The 13,659-nt window shown below is 48.4% G+C and overlaps 1 protein-coding gene across 1 annotated transcript in view; it reads left to right on the top strand.

Annotated features, from left to right (window-relative positions):
• LOC138511528 (chondroitin sulfate proteoglycan 4-like) overlaps nucleotides 1-13,659 on the top strand; it is a 479,770-nt gene that overhangs the window by 377,852 nt on the left and 88,259 nt on the right. The window contains exon 8 of the mRNA XM_069627268.1: nucleotides 4,155-4,327. Coding sequence (XP_069483369.1) covers nucleotides 4,155-4,327 — 173 coding nt within the window. The remainder of the gene's footprint in view (nucleotides 1-4,154; nucleotides 4,328-13,659) is intronic.

Genomic DNA, 13,659 nt, shown 5'->3' with positions numbered 1-13,659 from the left:
CTGACCCCTGGGTCCTCTCCGTTGTATCCACAGGGTACCGCCTTCCTATCCCAGCCTTTCCTCCCTCCTACACTCCACTCCCACAGGTTGGAACAGCAACTCTTTTGGCAGAGATCCGGTCGCTCGTAGAGAGCCAGGCAGTGGAGGAAGTCCCAGCCTCCCAGCAAGGCTTTGGCTTCTACTCCAGGATTTTCTCCATTCAGAAGAAGAACCGGGCGGGGCTGAGAGTTGTGCTGGACCTTTCCACCCTCAACCTCTCCCTACCCCTGCAAAAATTCAAGATGGTTACACCAGCTTTTATAGTGGAGACATTGGACAAGGGAGACTGGATGTGCTCCCTGGACCTCGGGGACGCGTACCTACACATACCGATTTGGCAGCCCATCATTCTTTCCTACGGTTCAGGATCATGGGCTACCATTTCCAATACAAAGTCTTTCCATTTGGCCTCAACTCGGCCCCCAGGGTCTTTACCAGACTCATGAACGCTCTAGCGGCCCTCCTCCGAGAGCAGGGTCTCCACATCTACCCATATCTTGACGACTGGCTGGTCAGGGCTACATCTCCAGAAGCCATTCACCACTTTTCCCATGCCCTTATGAATACACTGCACGACCTGGGCTTTTCGCTCCACCCCAAGAAGTCACAGCTGCTCCCCACGCAGACTCTGACATTCCTGGGATTCATTTGGGACACGTGCTTTGAGAGGGTCTTCCCGTCGTAAGACAAAATCCCGGACATCAAAAGGGCCGCCGCCCACTTCCTCAGCATAGAAGGGATCTTGGCATGTTGGAACCAACATCTCCTGGGTCTACTAGCAGCGATCCTATTAGCCGTGCTGCACACGAGACTAAGGATGAGAAGGATTCTGCTGCACTTTGCAGCCTCATGGAATCAGGAGCGGGGCTCGCAATCTGAGATGATCAACGTTCCTCCATCTCTCCACCCAGACCTAACATGGTCGTCCATGGACTGCAACCTACAGACGGGCAAGCCCTTTCGGCCACCCTCCCCGCAGGCTACCATCACCACAGACTCCTCGCTCGAGGGCTGGGGAGCCACCCTGGACGATCTCTCGGTCCACGGCAACTGGACTCGGCAGGAGCAGGAATACCACATCAATTGGTTGGAGCTGAACGTCATCTGGCTAGCGCTCAGAGCATTCCTACCACTTCTCAAGGGAAAGGTTGTCCTCATCCAGACAGACAACTCGACCAGCATGTACTATGTCAAAAAGCAGGGAGGCACCAGGTCCCCTCCTCTGTTCAGGCTGGCGATCAGCATGTGGGAATAGGCCATGGAAAACATTTACCTTTCGGCAGTCCATATCCCGGGGAATCCAACCTGCAGGCGGACCAGCTCAGCATGCTGGGAATGGACAATCACGAGTGGCAGCTAAATGACCTTGTTATTCAGAAGATCTTCAACAGGTGGGGTCATCCCCAAGTGGTTCTTTGCCACCGGGCACAACAAGAAGTGCCCCCTGTTTGCATCCTAGCAGGGTCAGGGCGCTGGCTCTCTGGCCGACGCATTTCACCTCCAGTGGACCGGCATGAAAGCCTACACCTTTCCGCCTACTCCCCTGATCCACAGGGTAATTTGCAAGATTAAGGACTCTCACTGACTCTGCATCATTCTAATAGCTCCATGGTGGCCGGCCCGGCCATGGTTTTCGGAACTACTCACCCTCTCGGAGGTGCCCCCGATACACCTCCCGACGGTACCAGCACATCTTCTGGCGCAGCAGGGGGGCAGAATAATCCACCCTGCGCCAGGAAAACTAGCCCTCACAGCATGCTACCTGATCAGGTAACACTTCAGCACCTTAGCCTCTAACAGGCCAATCTGGAGATCATACAGTGTGCCAGGAGCAAAGCCACCAGGGCCCAGTACAAAAGCAAATGGACCAGATTCTGCCACTGGGCAGACTCCAAGGAAATTGACCCCTTGGCCTGCAAGTTGGACAACGTGCTCTCCTTTTCGTCGCACCTCGCTCATTCGGGCGTACAGGTCGACGCCTGCCGTAAATACCTTGCAGCCATTGGGGCTTATAGGAACTTGGAGGAAGGCATTTTTTCCTCCTCCAACCCTATCGTCAAGAAGCATCTGACTGGTCTCGCTAGGCTCTACCCACCCGTGAAGAGACTGCACCTGGTGTGGGACCTTAACATAGTCTGGGGTGCCCTGGCACAAAAACCATTCGAGCCAATGGCGTCCGCGGACATTAGGCTGGTCACCATCAAGACAGCCTTACTAGTCGGTCTTACCTCGGCTCCCAGTCAGCGAGATTCGGACACTGGTCGCCTCTGAACCATATACCACCTTTCACAAGGACAAGGTAGCCATGCGGATGCACCCGGCATTTCTGCCCAAGGTTCCATCTGCATTTCATTTGAACAAGGAAATAGTCCTTCCCAAGTTCTTTCCCGTTCCCAAGGACGAAGCACAGAGAGTGCTGCACGGCATGAATGTCAGGTGTGCCCTAAATTTCTACTTGGACAGAACCAGTGGGCTTCCGCAAGTTGGATGATCTGTTTGTCACTTTCGGAGGCTTGAGGCCAGGCTATCAGGCCTCTAAGACCTTCATATCCTGCTGGATGGTCTCTGCCATCAAGGAAGCGTACCAGGGCCAGCACAGGCCGCTACCGGCCAACATGCATGCCCACGCAGTCAGGGCCAAGGCAACGGCCATCGCATTCCAGCGCCATGTCCCTTGGCAAGTCATAAGCAGGGCGGCCACTTGGGCCTCTCCCTCATCTTTCTGCAAGCATTACTGTTTGGGTGCCGACACTAGATCCGATGCAGCTTTTGGACAGGCGGTTCTCAGGAACCTATTTGCTTAAGGAGGGTCTCCTCTCCTCCCTCAGTTGTAATCGCCCATACAGTATGGAGGAAAGGGGACGGGACGTAAGGGTAATTATAAGTTACTCACCGTAGTGACTAACGTACTCTTAGTCCATAGTCCCCTTTCCTCCATACATCCCACAAAACCTACCCCTTAATAATACTGGTGTCATTGGGAAATGTTAAATTTATTGTCGACGCGTAAATTGGGACTGAGGTGTGGCGCTGGAAGGCGGAGTCAGGGCAGCACATGCTCCCTAGGCCGCGCCCCCACGTGCCTCTAAATTCAAAGGGGACGAACGTTTTTTCTGGTGAAAAAGGTTCCGTCTCCCGTCCCTTGGAAGGGACGCCCCTATACAGTATGGAGGAAAGGGGACCATAGACTAAGAGTACGTTAGTCACTACGGTGAGTAACTTATAATTTTTTTGTCACACACAAAGCATTTACCTCTAAAGCATGGTGGACACAATGCTTTTACCTCTAAAGCATGGTGGACACAAAGCTTTACCTGTCAGAAAATTCAACCAATTTGGGTGCTATGGAAATTTGAAAAGCTCTTGGATGTGCCTATTTCCGATTTCCCAGACAGCCAATGTTAGGTGGGAAATGGGCAGGAGGAGAAAACCTTATTGGGCAGAGAAGTGAGCTGAAGCAGCCAACAGCTTGCTCAGAAAGCGGGTGTATTCCATTTTATTCCACTGTTCCAATCATTCTGATTGGTGGTTCACTTCACACTGTGGTGTTAATAGAATTACCTGCCCAGTGAGATGAGTAACCATTACAAGACCGTAAAGATAACCACAATGTTCCAAAGAGAAATTAAAAATAGTATTTATTCCAGCACCGTAATAAGCAGGTGTACATGATCACCTACTGGATCCCAGCTACCTCTCTCATGCTACAGTTTTATCTTCATTAATGTGGAATCCATATTGCAGCATACCTCGATTGGGTTAATCAAATTCCACTTGTGGGTCTTCAATATTTGTATGCTGAGTTTGCTTCCATACATCTCATACATCCATCTGCATAATTTAAGCAGTGCCGGAAAACTATTCTGATGCTCTTTATGTTTGTGTACTATCCTTGAACGAATAGGCTACTGCTAGGTTAACTATCTATCTTCTGGCTCAGAATGACAAATGTGAGCCACTTCTATAGTGTCAGGGCATGTTTTCTGACTCCGTCCCATGCCGACAACGTGGTGGTCATGTCGCTGTCTTTGGCATTATCGTCCATTATATCTTTATTTACTGTATCCCCTACATTCAAAATAGTGTTTGACCGTAAGTATTTTACATAATTTCAGGTACGAAAAAAAGTATTTCATCCAGTGTTTTGCAAGCAGTAACAAATGACAAAGAAAATGCTGTGAACAGGACTATCACGTATACTGTTGTCGAGAAACCAAAACTTGGAAGGCTGATCACATTGGACTCGAACAACCTCACCCATGAGGTCTCCACTTTTTCACAATTAATGGTAAGTCTGGAAGATCATGGGACTGGCATGCAAACATAGCATTGTACTTACTGTTAAGGGTATAACATTGTTTGCTGTGTCTATATGTTATGTAAGCCGGTACATTCTACATTGTTCAAATGGTTTACCCTCCTATATGATTCAGTTTTTGAGATGGCATCCTGTGCAGAGATATCCACGTTATTGAATCAAAATATAAGCATGGCTTTTTTGCTTCTTTTTCCATTCAGAAATGTACTAGATGTGGTTTCTTCTGATTCAAATTGATTTTGTTCATTATGAGCTCCTCTACCTGAGACAAGTTATTAATAATGTTAGCGTTATTCATATCAAAATCCAGAGTAAATGAATGTCCTCTGCACCTCACATTGCCAACAGAGACATCTTTCAAAGCTGCAGATTGAAATTTGAGGTAGTACAATAAAAACAGCTGCACCCCAGTTTTCTGTTGGAGAGAGCCCCCGGCACCTCCTTTGCGCCCCCTGTCTTTTACTCTCGGGATTCTCTCCTTTTTTGTAGAGAGTGCTTTTGCTCACTATATAAGTAGCGTGATGCGTTTTACCTCAGTAACCTGCAAGAAGCAGACTAGGGGAAGTAAGGACCACTGTATCCCAGAAGGCTTTTTCACAGAGGAAACTGTGACCCAAATACTGGATTGGGTACCTTTTGCCAGAGGCGCGCTGACGTAATGGCCCAGATTACTTGAAAGCCCCTACACGGCATCTCATTTGTACTTCCATATAACTCACAAACCCCATTCATTCTGTCAGAAAAGCAGGGAGACACTACTTGAGCATTTGTTGAGGATGTGATGGTTGACAGTGTCAAATGCAGCTGAGAGGCCATTGAGGCCGAAGAAGCATGAGTCACTCTTATCCATGATTCGGAAAGCATCTTCCACCACCTGGCCGGTGGCTGCCGCAATGCTGCACTTGGGGTTGAACCCCAACCGATAGTCTTGTAGTAAAAGTAGTTGCTCGATTCTAGAGTATAGTTGTGATTTGACTACATTTTCTTTCAAAGATTTTGTATATAAACAGGAGTCTCGTAAAGGAGCCAGTAGTTGACCAGGTCATCTGGGTCTAGATTCAGTTTCAAAAGAGGTCTTATGAGACCAGTCTTGAGGGTGTCTGGGAATGACCCTTCAGGCAGGGAGGCATTAATGATGCTCAGGCGTGTGTTGAGCACCTAGCCCGTCAATGTTAAAGGGCCTGAATAAAATCATGCGATAGGCGATGGGTTTAAGGGAGGTCACCATTTTCTAGGAAGTCTAGGGGGGGAAGAGAAGAGAGCATTTATTCCAGAGAGGCAATATGTGTGCTGAGATGCACTCTGGGAGTGGTTAATTCAAAGATCTGTCAGATTTTGTCTATTTTTTCAATGTAAATGTAATTGATTCCATTGCATGTCTCCTGAGTTGCTGGCACTTCAGGGTCGGGTGAAGGTTTAGTACAATGCTTTACTACTTCCAAGAGGGCTTTGCTCCTATTAGCGGCTTCTCCAATGCTGGTGGAGTAGTAAGCAGCGTAGGCCTCGGTGATCAGATTTCGGCAGTTGACGCAGATAGATTTGAGGTTTGTGAAATCTCCAGGGTTACATTTTATGTGCCCACAGTTTCCATAGGGCTCGGATGGAGCATTTGTTGGATGCTAGCACAGGGCTGTACCAAGGTTTGGAGGGATTGGTCTTACTGTGGCTGGTGTTTTTGGGTTCACCAGATTCATAGAGGAGTTGGTAATTCTAGGAGGACCAAGGCACTCCCTGAGGCAGGGAAGCCAGCCAAGTGTGTCTCTAGCTCAATGAACACATAGATTTAGAATGAGAGGCACTGAGTGAAGGGGGCTTTCATCCTGACCTTTGTGGGCCATGGTTGAGTGGGGGGGATAGACAGTGGGATAGTAGCATGATTAGCCCAGTCGTATGGGTTAGGTTCTGCACGGATGATGGGGCGGCTTATGTAAATACTTGGTCTAGGGTGTTAACTTTTTTGTATATGGGGATAGCACAATTTGCTTAAGGTGCACAGATATGGTAGAATAGCTTGTTTCATGTATGGTTGTTGGCGCTAGAGTCTTGGATGTTAAACTCTCAGAGAACGATATTATGAGGATGTGCTAATTAGGCAGGGGAGAGTAAGTAGGAGATGTCATCACCGAAAGAGTCAATCCTGTGAGTTGGTCAGTAGCTGAGGTGGAACGTGATGGATACTCTTTGAGATAAAGGGAACCGGCTGGTGAGTGATTCAAAGGGGCTTGTTGTGGCAGAGGGGATGATGAAGCATGGCCAATCGCTTCTGAGGATGTGGCTGCCATTCCACCTCTTGCCCTTCCTGGCCAGTCTGCTCATTGGATTCAGTACCCAGGGGTTAGGAGGATGTCGTAAACATCAGAGGAAGATTCGGTTAACCATGTTTTAGTGATGAAGAGGGCATCAAGGTTGTTATACGAGGTGAGGTTTTTGACCTCAACTGCATTAGCAACTTCAGAGTGAGCATTGATCAGCAATATTGGATATGCATGTGTGGTCAGTGGCTTTTGGATGAGGACAAGGGCCATATTGATGAGGTTCGCTACGGTAGCCGGCTGGGGTTGCCCAGGGTGCTTGGCCGTTTAAACCCTAGCGAGGGTGGGGATAGGCTGCGAAGGGATGAGATACTTGTTTATAGCTGAAATGAGGATAGCTGTGTAGCCCGTGGCTCTATCTAGCTCAAACAGGCAAAAACAGGTTAGATCTTCATCCGTCATTTGCTAAAGATGCCGAAAATGAGGATGCCTCAGGAGGAGTGATGAAATAGGTGGTGGGTTGCAGCTAAGCGGCAGAGCCTGGTTACGTGACCAACAGCCTCCTTAATGATGTCTGGTTGCAGCTGGATGGTGTCCGTATGTAGCCGTCTAGAAGGTGGAAAACTGGTGGTGGATGGAGCAGCTGAGTTTCAGGCCCTGGTCACATGACCAGCAGCCTCCTCAGTGCTGTCTGTCTGGAGCTGGCCTGGACTCCTTATGTAGCCACTGTAAAGTTGGGAAACTAGTCGTGGGCATAACAGCTGAGTGGGGCAGGGCCTGGTCATGTGACCAGCAGCCTCCTCACTGCTGTCTGCCTGGAGCTGGCCAGGACTCCTTATGTAGCCACCGGAAAGGGGGAAACTAGTCCTCGGTATGAGTGGTGAGTGGCAACATCTGTTCACGTGAACAGAACCCTCCTCAATTCTGTCTGTCAGGAACTGACCTGAAGTCATTATGTAGCCTGCTAGGAGGTGAGATACTGTGTTGGTATACACCTGGCTGCAGACCTCTGTGCTGGTTGAAGACCCTTCAACTATATCACTGCACTTCATAAAGTGCTGTAATGTCTCCCTTTGACAGCAAGAATCAAGGTCCAACTCACTTGCTTAATTCACAATATACTTCACTTTACACTCCTTGTTTACCTTACAGTCCTACCTGACATCATAAGAGCCTCCGAGGCCTAAAAGGTAAACGCACCTTAAGAGAAGAAACACTCCGATTCAGGACTAAAGTAGCACACATCCAATCCATTTCTGGTGCAGGTCCTTCTATTTGGAATTTTATTGTGCCAGATATGAGCAAATGGCACCTCCCTCTTCTGCATTTTGGTGAAGGGTCTCCATCACACGACATAAAACTGAAACATTTCAAGTTTGTCCTTCATGCTCAGTCACTGGAGTGTATCTGTGGCTCTGTGTGGAAAAATAAGCTGTCGGAAGACCAAAGTGTTGGGATCCTGCTGGAGAAGAAGATGAGCATTGATAACCACTGTGAGAAAGCCCAAAAGTTCTATCCAATGAAGACAATGGAGATACAATAAGAGACTTACAACTCAATGTCAGACACCAAAGTTAGAAGCGGTGGCTGCGAGAGAGAAGACATGAAAGAGGAAGGAGGAGAAAATCCTGCACCTTGCCTGAGAGGGAGCTTGGCAGTGCGGTTGAAGGACATCAGGGGGACAGGACACCACTAGTGATTATCAGCCCATGGAACCTTGTGAGAGACATGTCACCAACACTGAAAGTCAGAAAACCTAAGGAAGGAGGATGATGATAGCTGGAGAAGGCCTACTATGTGGGTGAGACTTGCAGCTGAAGAAAGTAAAACACTGAGAGGAAGGGAAAACCTTCTCTCATATCCCTGCAATGTGTAGTGACAGTGTGTGAGTTTGCAACAGCTTGCAAAAGTTAAACACTGTGAAAAAGACAGAGACCCTTTGCTGAAACCCAGAGTGGAGGTTTACAAATGTGAAACAGTCAAAACTAAAAGCTGTGAGTGAGAGAGAGAGTGACATCTTACACTGTATCATTGAACCTAGAGCAAACGTTCCCAACTGCTCTAGCTCTAAAATGAAACATTTGTACTTTTTATTTATTTAATACATTTATAGAGCACACAAAACCCCCAGGCATCAAGGCGCTGGTTGCAAGGGAGAGTGGGGAGACGGAGGGGGAGGTCAAGCAGGAGGAGGGATAGTTACCAGGTAGGTGGCTGTAGTTTGACTGAAGTGCAGGGTGGTTAGTCTGTGGCTGTAGATAGGTCTCGTAGGTCTAGACAAGTTGTTCTTGGAAATTCTCTGCGAGAGGTAAGGCAGTGCAGAGTTAGAGAGGCAGCGATGAATAATGGAAAGGATTTTAAAGTTGATCCATTCTCTGACTGGTAACCAATGAGCAGCTTTTCTATGAGTTGAGACATGTTCTTGTCTGGATAAGCTCATAGATGCCCAAATGGCATTTTCTGGATAGTTTGGAGTTGTTTAAGGGTACTCTCTGACGTGCCAGCAAGAAGGGAATTACAGTAGTCAAGCCGAGAGCCAGTTACTGGTCAAAGGGTCTTGTGAGGAGAGGAAAGGTTTGGTTGCATTTAAAAGTTTAGTGGTGTGGGCACCTGAGGACATAATTGTGTCGACATAGCGGGTCATGCAGGCATCAATAGTGAAAGCACAGTAGGCTGGATCAGGTTTGGTAAGATGTGAAGGGGGGATCCCTACTCATTGGGACATCCGCTCCCTCCTTTCCTCTCTCTCTCTCTGACCGCCCACTCTGGGCCCTCTTCCTGCTCCTTTCTATGAGGCTAGAACATTGGTGTCATCTTCGACTCAACCCTCTCCCTCTCTCCTCACATCTCTGACGTCTCTAAGAAGTCAAACTATCGGCTGCACCTCCTCAGAGGTATTCTTCCTTTTCTCACTTTCCCCCAGAAGCTCACTGTCTCCAGAGCTCTGGTCCTCTGTAGGCTGGACTATTGCAACAGCCTCTTTCTAAATCTTCCTGCCTCTACTCTTCGACCTTTACAACTTATCCAAAACAGGACTGCAAGACTTGTCCTTGGCCTCAAGCCCAGGGATCGTATCTCTCCTGCTCTGAAAACTCTTCATTGGCTCCCTGTGGCTGCAAAGATCAACTTCAAGACACTCTGCACTGTCCACAAGGCTTTCTGCACGACCTCCAAATTTCTCTTCCTACACATCTTCCTTCTCGAGATTTCCGCTCATCCACCTCCAACTCTAAGGGTCAGAAGCTTCTCTAAGCAGAGAGTTGGGGGCAGATCTATCTCCTCGGCTCGGGCCTCCCTCTGGAACAGCCTTCCTGCCTCTCTCAAATTTGAGCAGAACCACCTCTGGTTCTGGAAGCAACTCAAGACCTTCCTTTTCGCTTCTCCTTTCTCCCTTCCTCTCCCGTGCTGATGCACCCGACTGCTCCGCGCACTGGTCACGCTCTGATGTCAGGCCCAAGCTCCTGCATGGCCAGTAGCTCGTGCACTGCCTCCGGGATACCCATCACTTAAGGTTCTGTATCTGCAACCCTACAGTCCCTTCTCCCCGCACTTATGAGCCACCTGCTGGCTGCATTTGTGAGTTAATGTCACTTCCCCCTTCACCTCCCCCTAGCACGTCTCTCTTCCCTCTTCCCCATACTTGCACGTTCTGAATGACACAAGGCTTAGTAAGATCGTTATTTTGTCCTCCCTTGTTTCCCCCTCCTTTTTTTGTCGAGCCTAGAAACACTTTTGTACAGGCGCGTTATAAATGCCACATCATATCATATTATATATCATATCGTTAAGACAGAGCTGGTGTGTGGCCATCCAGGTTTAAATAGTGTCACAGATTCTATTTATGTGTCTGGAGTCCTGTTCACAGTTGCCTGAGAGGGGGAGGAGGATTTGGGTATCATCTGCATAGTTGGTGTATGATATACCCATAGTCTTTTGTATAGATATTGTATAATGTTGGTGACACACCGGAGCATTGTGGAACTCCACAGGGAACTTGATTTGGGTGGGTAGCTGTACTGCCAGCGTAGACACAGGCTGTTCTGAGGGCAAGGAATGAGGCGATCCATTTGGTGGCGCTAGGGGAAAAATTGGCAGTTGTAGTAAGGTGGTCGCAGAGTGTTTGAACGTTCTAGCAGTAAGAGGAGGGCAAGGTTGCCAGCATCATGTATGTCGTCCAACTGGTTTTGAGGTCCAGGAGGGCAGATTCTGTGCCATGACCTGGACGGAAGACTGACTGTCATGGGCTAAGGATGATGTGGTGTTCTAGGTCGGCTTGAATCTGAATGTAGGCAGTGTGGTGCAAGGGAGAAGGAAAGGGACCGTGGTGATGGGCCTGTAGTTGGTAGGAACTGTGGGATTTAGGGAGGATTTTTTGATGAGTGTGGAGGTCCAAGCTTCCTTAAGGTTATGTGGCAAACAAACAGTTGATTGATGCAGTAATAATAGGGGTCAGGGCATTTGCACAGTCCTTGATAAGAGGAGCTGGACATGTCACCTTGGCAGCGTCAAGGCTTCAGACCAGCAATGAGAGTGGACATTCATAATTCTGCGACAGGAATGAAGTTGAAGGTGTTGACCATGGAGGGGTCTGGGGATGGGGGCGGGGAGTGACTAGGCTCCATCCTATGTGCTTTTGCAAGGACAGATGCTCTCTTTTCGATTTTTACCAGAAGGATGGGGATCTTGTTGGTGAGGGCATCATGGATATTTTGGCACCAGGTGTCATATTTGGTGTAGTTGGCAATTGGTGTGATGGTGGATTCAAGTTCACGTACGATAGAGAATAGTTCACGTGATTGGGATTGGGCTTTGGAGATCCTGTTTGAGAGGGCAGTTGCTTTGGCTATACGGACGGCTCACTTGTTTTCCTTAGAGAAATTGAGGACGTTTTTTTTTTAGCTGGTGATGATTATTTTTGCCATCTGGTTTCGAAGGCACGCTTCTTGGCTTGCATGGCTTGGAGGCTGTGTATACCAATAGTTAATGCACGTGGATGGTTTGGCTCTGCAAAGGTTGAGTGTGTCGATAGCATCAAAGGCTGACTGATGGCAATGCTGTAAGTGCCAACCAGGTCTGAAGGATTAGATGGCATGGTGACAGAGTCGAGGGTGCGGTCTGCTGTCGCGATGGGGAGGAGTCGCTCCTTAGTGAAATTACAGGAGCATCTTGTGATCGCCGGGGGAAGATCGTGGGTATTGTCTAGGCAGATGTGACAGGCACCATAAAGGTGATGGTGTGGTGGTCAGAACACAGATTAGGGGTGATTGCTATGTTGGTTGTGTTCCAGTTTAGGTCTGCAAGCCAGTCTAGCAACCTTCCTAAGTGATGTGTTGGACTCGAAATATGTTGAGTGAATCCTAGAGAGGCTAAGGAGTTAGCAAGTGAAGTGGCGTCTTTGTCTGATGGGTCATTAAAACCCAAGTTTAAGTCTCCCAGGAGGACGACTTTGGAGGTGGGTTTGATACTGTGCTGAGAAGCTGTGTGAGGTTGTCATCAAAGGATTTAGCCGGGCCCATGTGGCAGAAGATGACATGTTGTTGGTGACACACCGGAGCATTAGTAGGCGATAGTGTTAGTTTATTGCTGAGTAGGTCACAGGAGGTGGGAGCCATTGTGGGGAAAGATCGGAATGTCATAGTATCTTGATTGATGAGGGCGACTCCACCGCCTTTGTGTAGTGGGCGGTCGCAGCGCAAGATCCGGTGTCCTGCTTGAACAGCAATGGTGAGGGCTGGGCCTGCAGCAGGGTGTAGCCAAGTTTATTACTGCTAAAATATCCAGGTTGTGGTTAGTGATGAGGTCCCTGATATCGATGGCATGAACGATGACAGAGTGTGCATTAATAAGTGCACAGGAGAGTGGGTGGGTGGTGAGAGTAGGAGTGGCTATTGCAAGGATGGAGGTTGGGATGTTGTAGGATGCATGGAAGGGGTGCATGTACAGAGGTGGGCAAGGCAGGAGTTTGTGGGTGGTGGGATGGTGCAGGGTACAGTTGTGTTGATGTGGTGGTTGTAAGCCTTGAGGTTCTGTCAATAAAAGTCAATTGGAGGGAGGTGGGTGTTGATAGCAGGCAAGGGGTTTGTGTGCCAGCATGGGTAGTGGCTAGGGTATTGGCTTTAGAAATGCTGGAAGAGCTGGCCTGCTGAGCCGTGTGTTGTGAGGGTGGGGATGGCTGTGTGCGAGTTAAAGGGGGCTGGACGCAAATGTGACACGTTGGTGAGAGAGTGATGGCTGGGAGAAAAGGTGTGGATTTGATACAACTATTGGAGCTAATGGAACAGGCGAACTGTCCTGTGTAGTACGGTGGATTAACAAAAACATTATTTTCTTGGATGACAAGAGAAGAAAGGAGTGTTCCGATAAGGCTTATGCTTTTGAGACCAGAAGGGAGGACTTTTGATCGAAGGTGAAAACCTAGGCTAGGGGGAGTTGGATCCCTGTTAGTATGGGTAGTTGTGAGCATGTGTGGGGGCAAAGGATTGCTGGGGTTGGTTTTTAGAAGAGACAGTGGCTTAGTTCTTAGAGGCGCTAGGCATGGTGAAGGGGTGGTCAGTTGTAGTTCTGATTGCCATATTAAGCTGTCAGCACGGCTTAAATAGCAATGGGCTTCATCAAAGTTGGAGTTGCATGAGTGAAAATATTGGAAGGAAAAACTAGCATTTTGGGAAGACTATGCGCAGGCCTAAAAGCTTTGGGGATAGCACAGGTGACAGGAGCGGGAGAGGAGTGCAGATGACATGGAGTCGGGAAGAGGTATGTGTCTCAGCAATTAGCAAAACTTTCCTGATGCAGCAGTGTGACAAATCAACTTCCAGGGCACCAGTGGTCCAGGGATGAAAATCAGTTTCTAAACCATCAATCAGCCCCACATCTCTAGTACAACAGAAGGGATCCGAACAGATTGGAAACACAAGCAAATTATAAACCTCCTGGTCCAATTTTGGTAACGTGGACGGAGCGGCAGGCTTATCTGCGAAAGGTTGTGGATCTTTAATTAGTTGCAACACAGCGAAAACACAATTATTACCCAGTGATAAAAGGGACTGTCCA

The sequence above is a fragment of the Ambystoma mexicanum genome, chromosome 6p (assembly GCF_040938575.1).
Source record: "Ambystoma mexicanum isolate Mex_15411 chromosome 6p, UKY_AmexF1_1, whole genome shotgun sequence".
Classification (NCBI taxonomy): domain Eukaryota; kingdom Metazoa; phylum Chordata; class Amphibia; order Caudata; family Ambystomatidae; genus Ambystoma; species Ambystoma mexicanum.
This window is presented reverse-complemented; position numbering and strand designations above follow the sequence as displayed.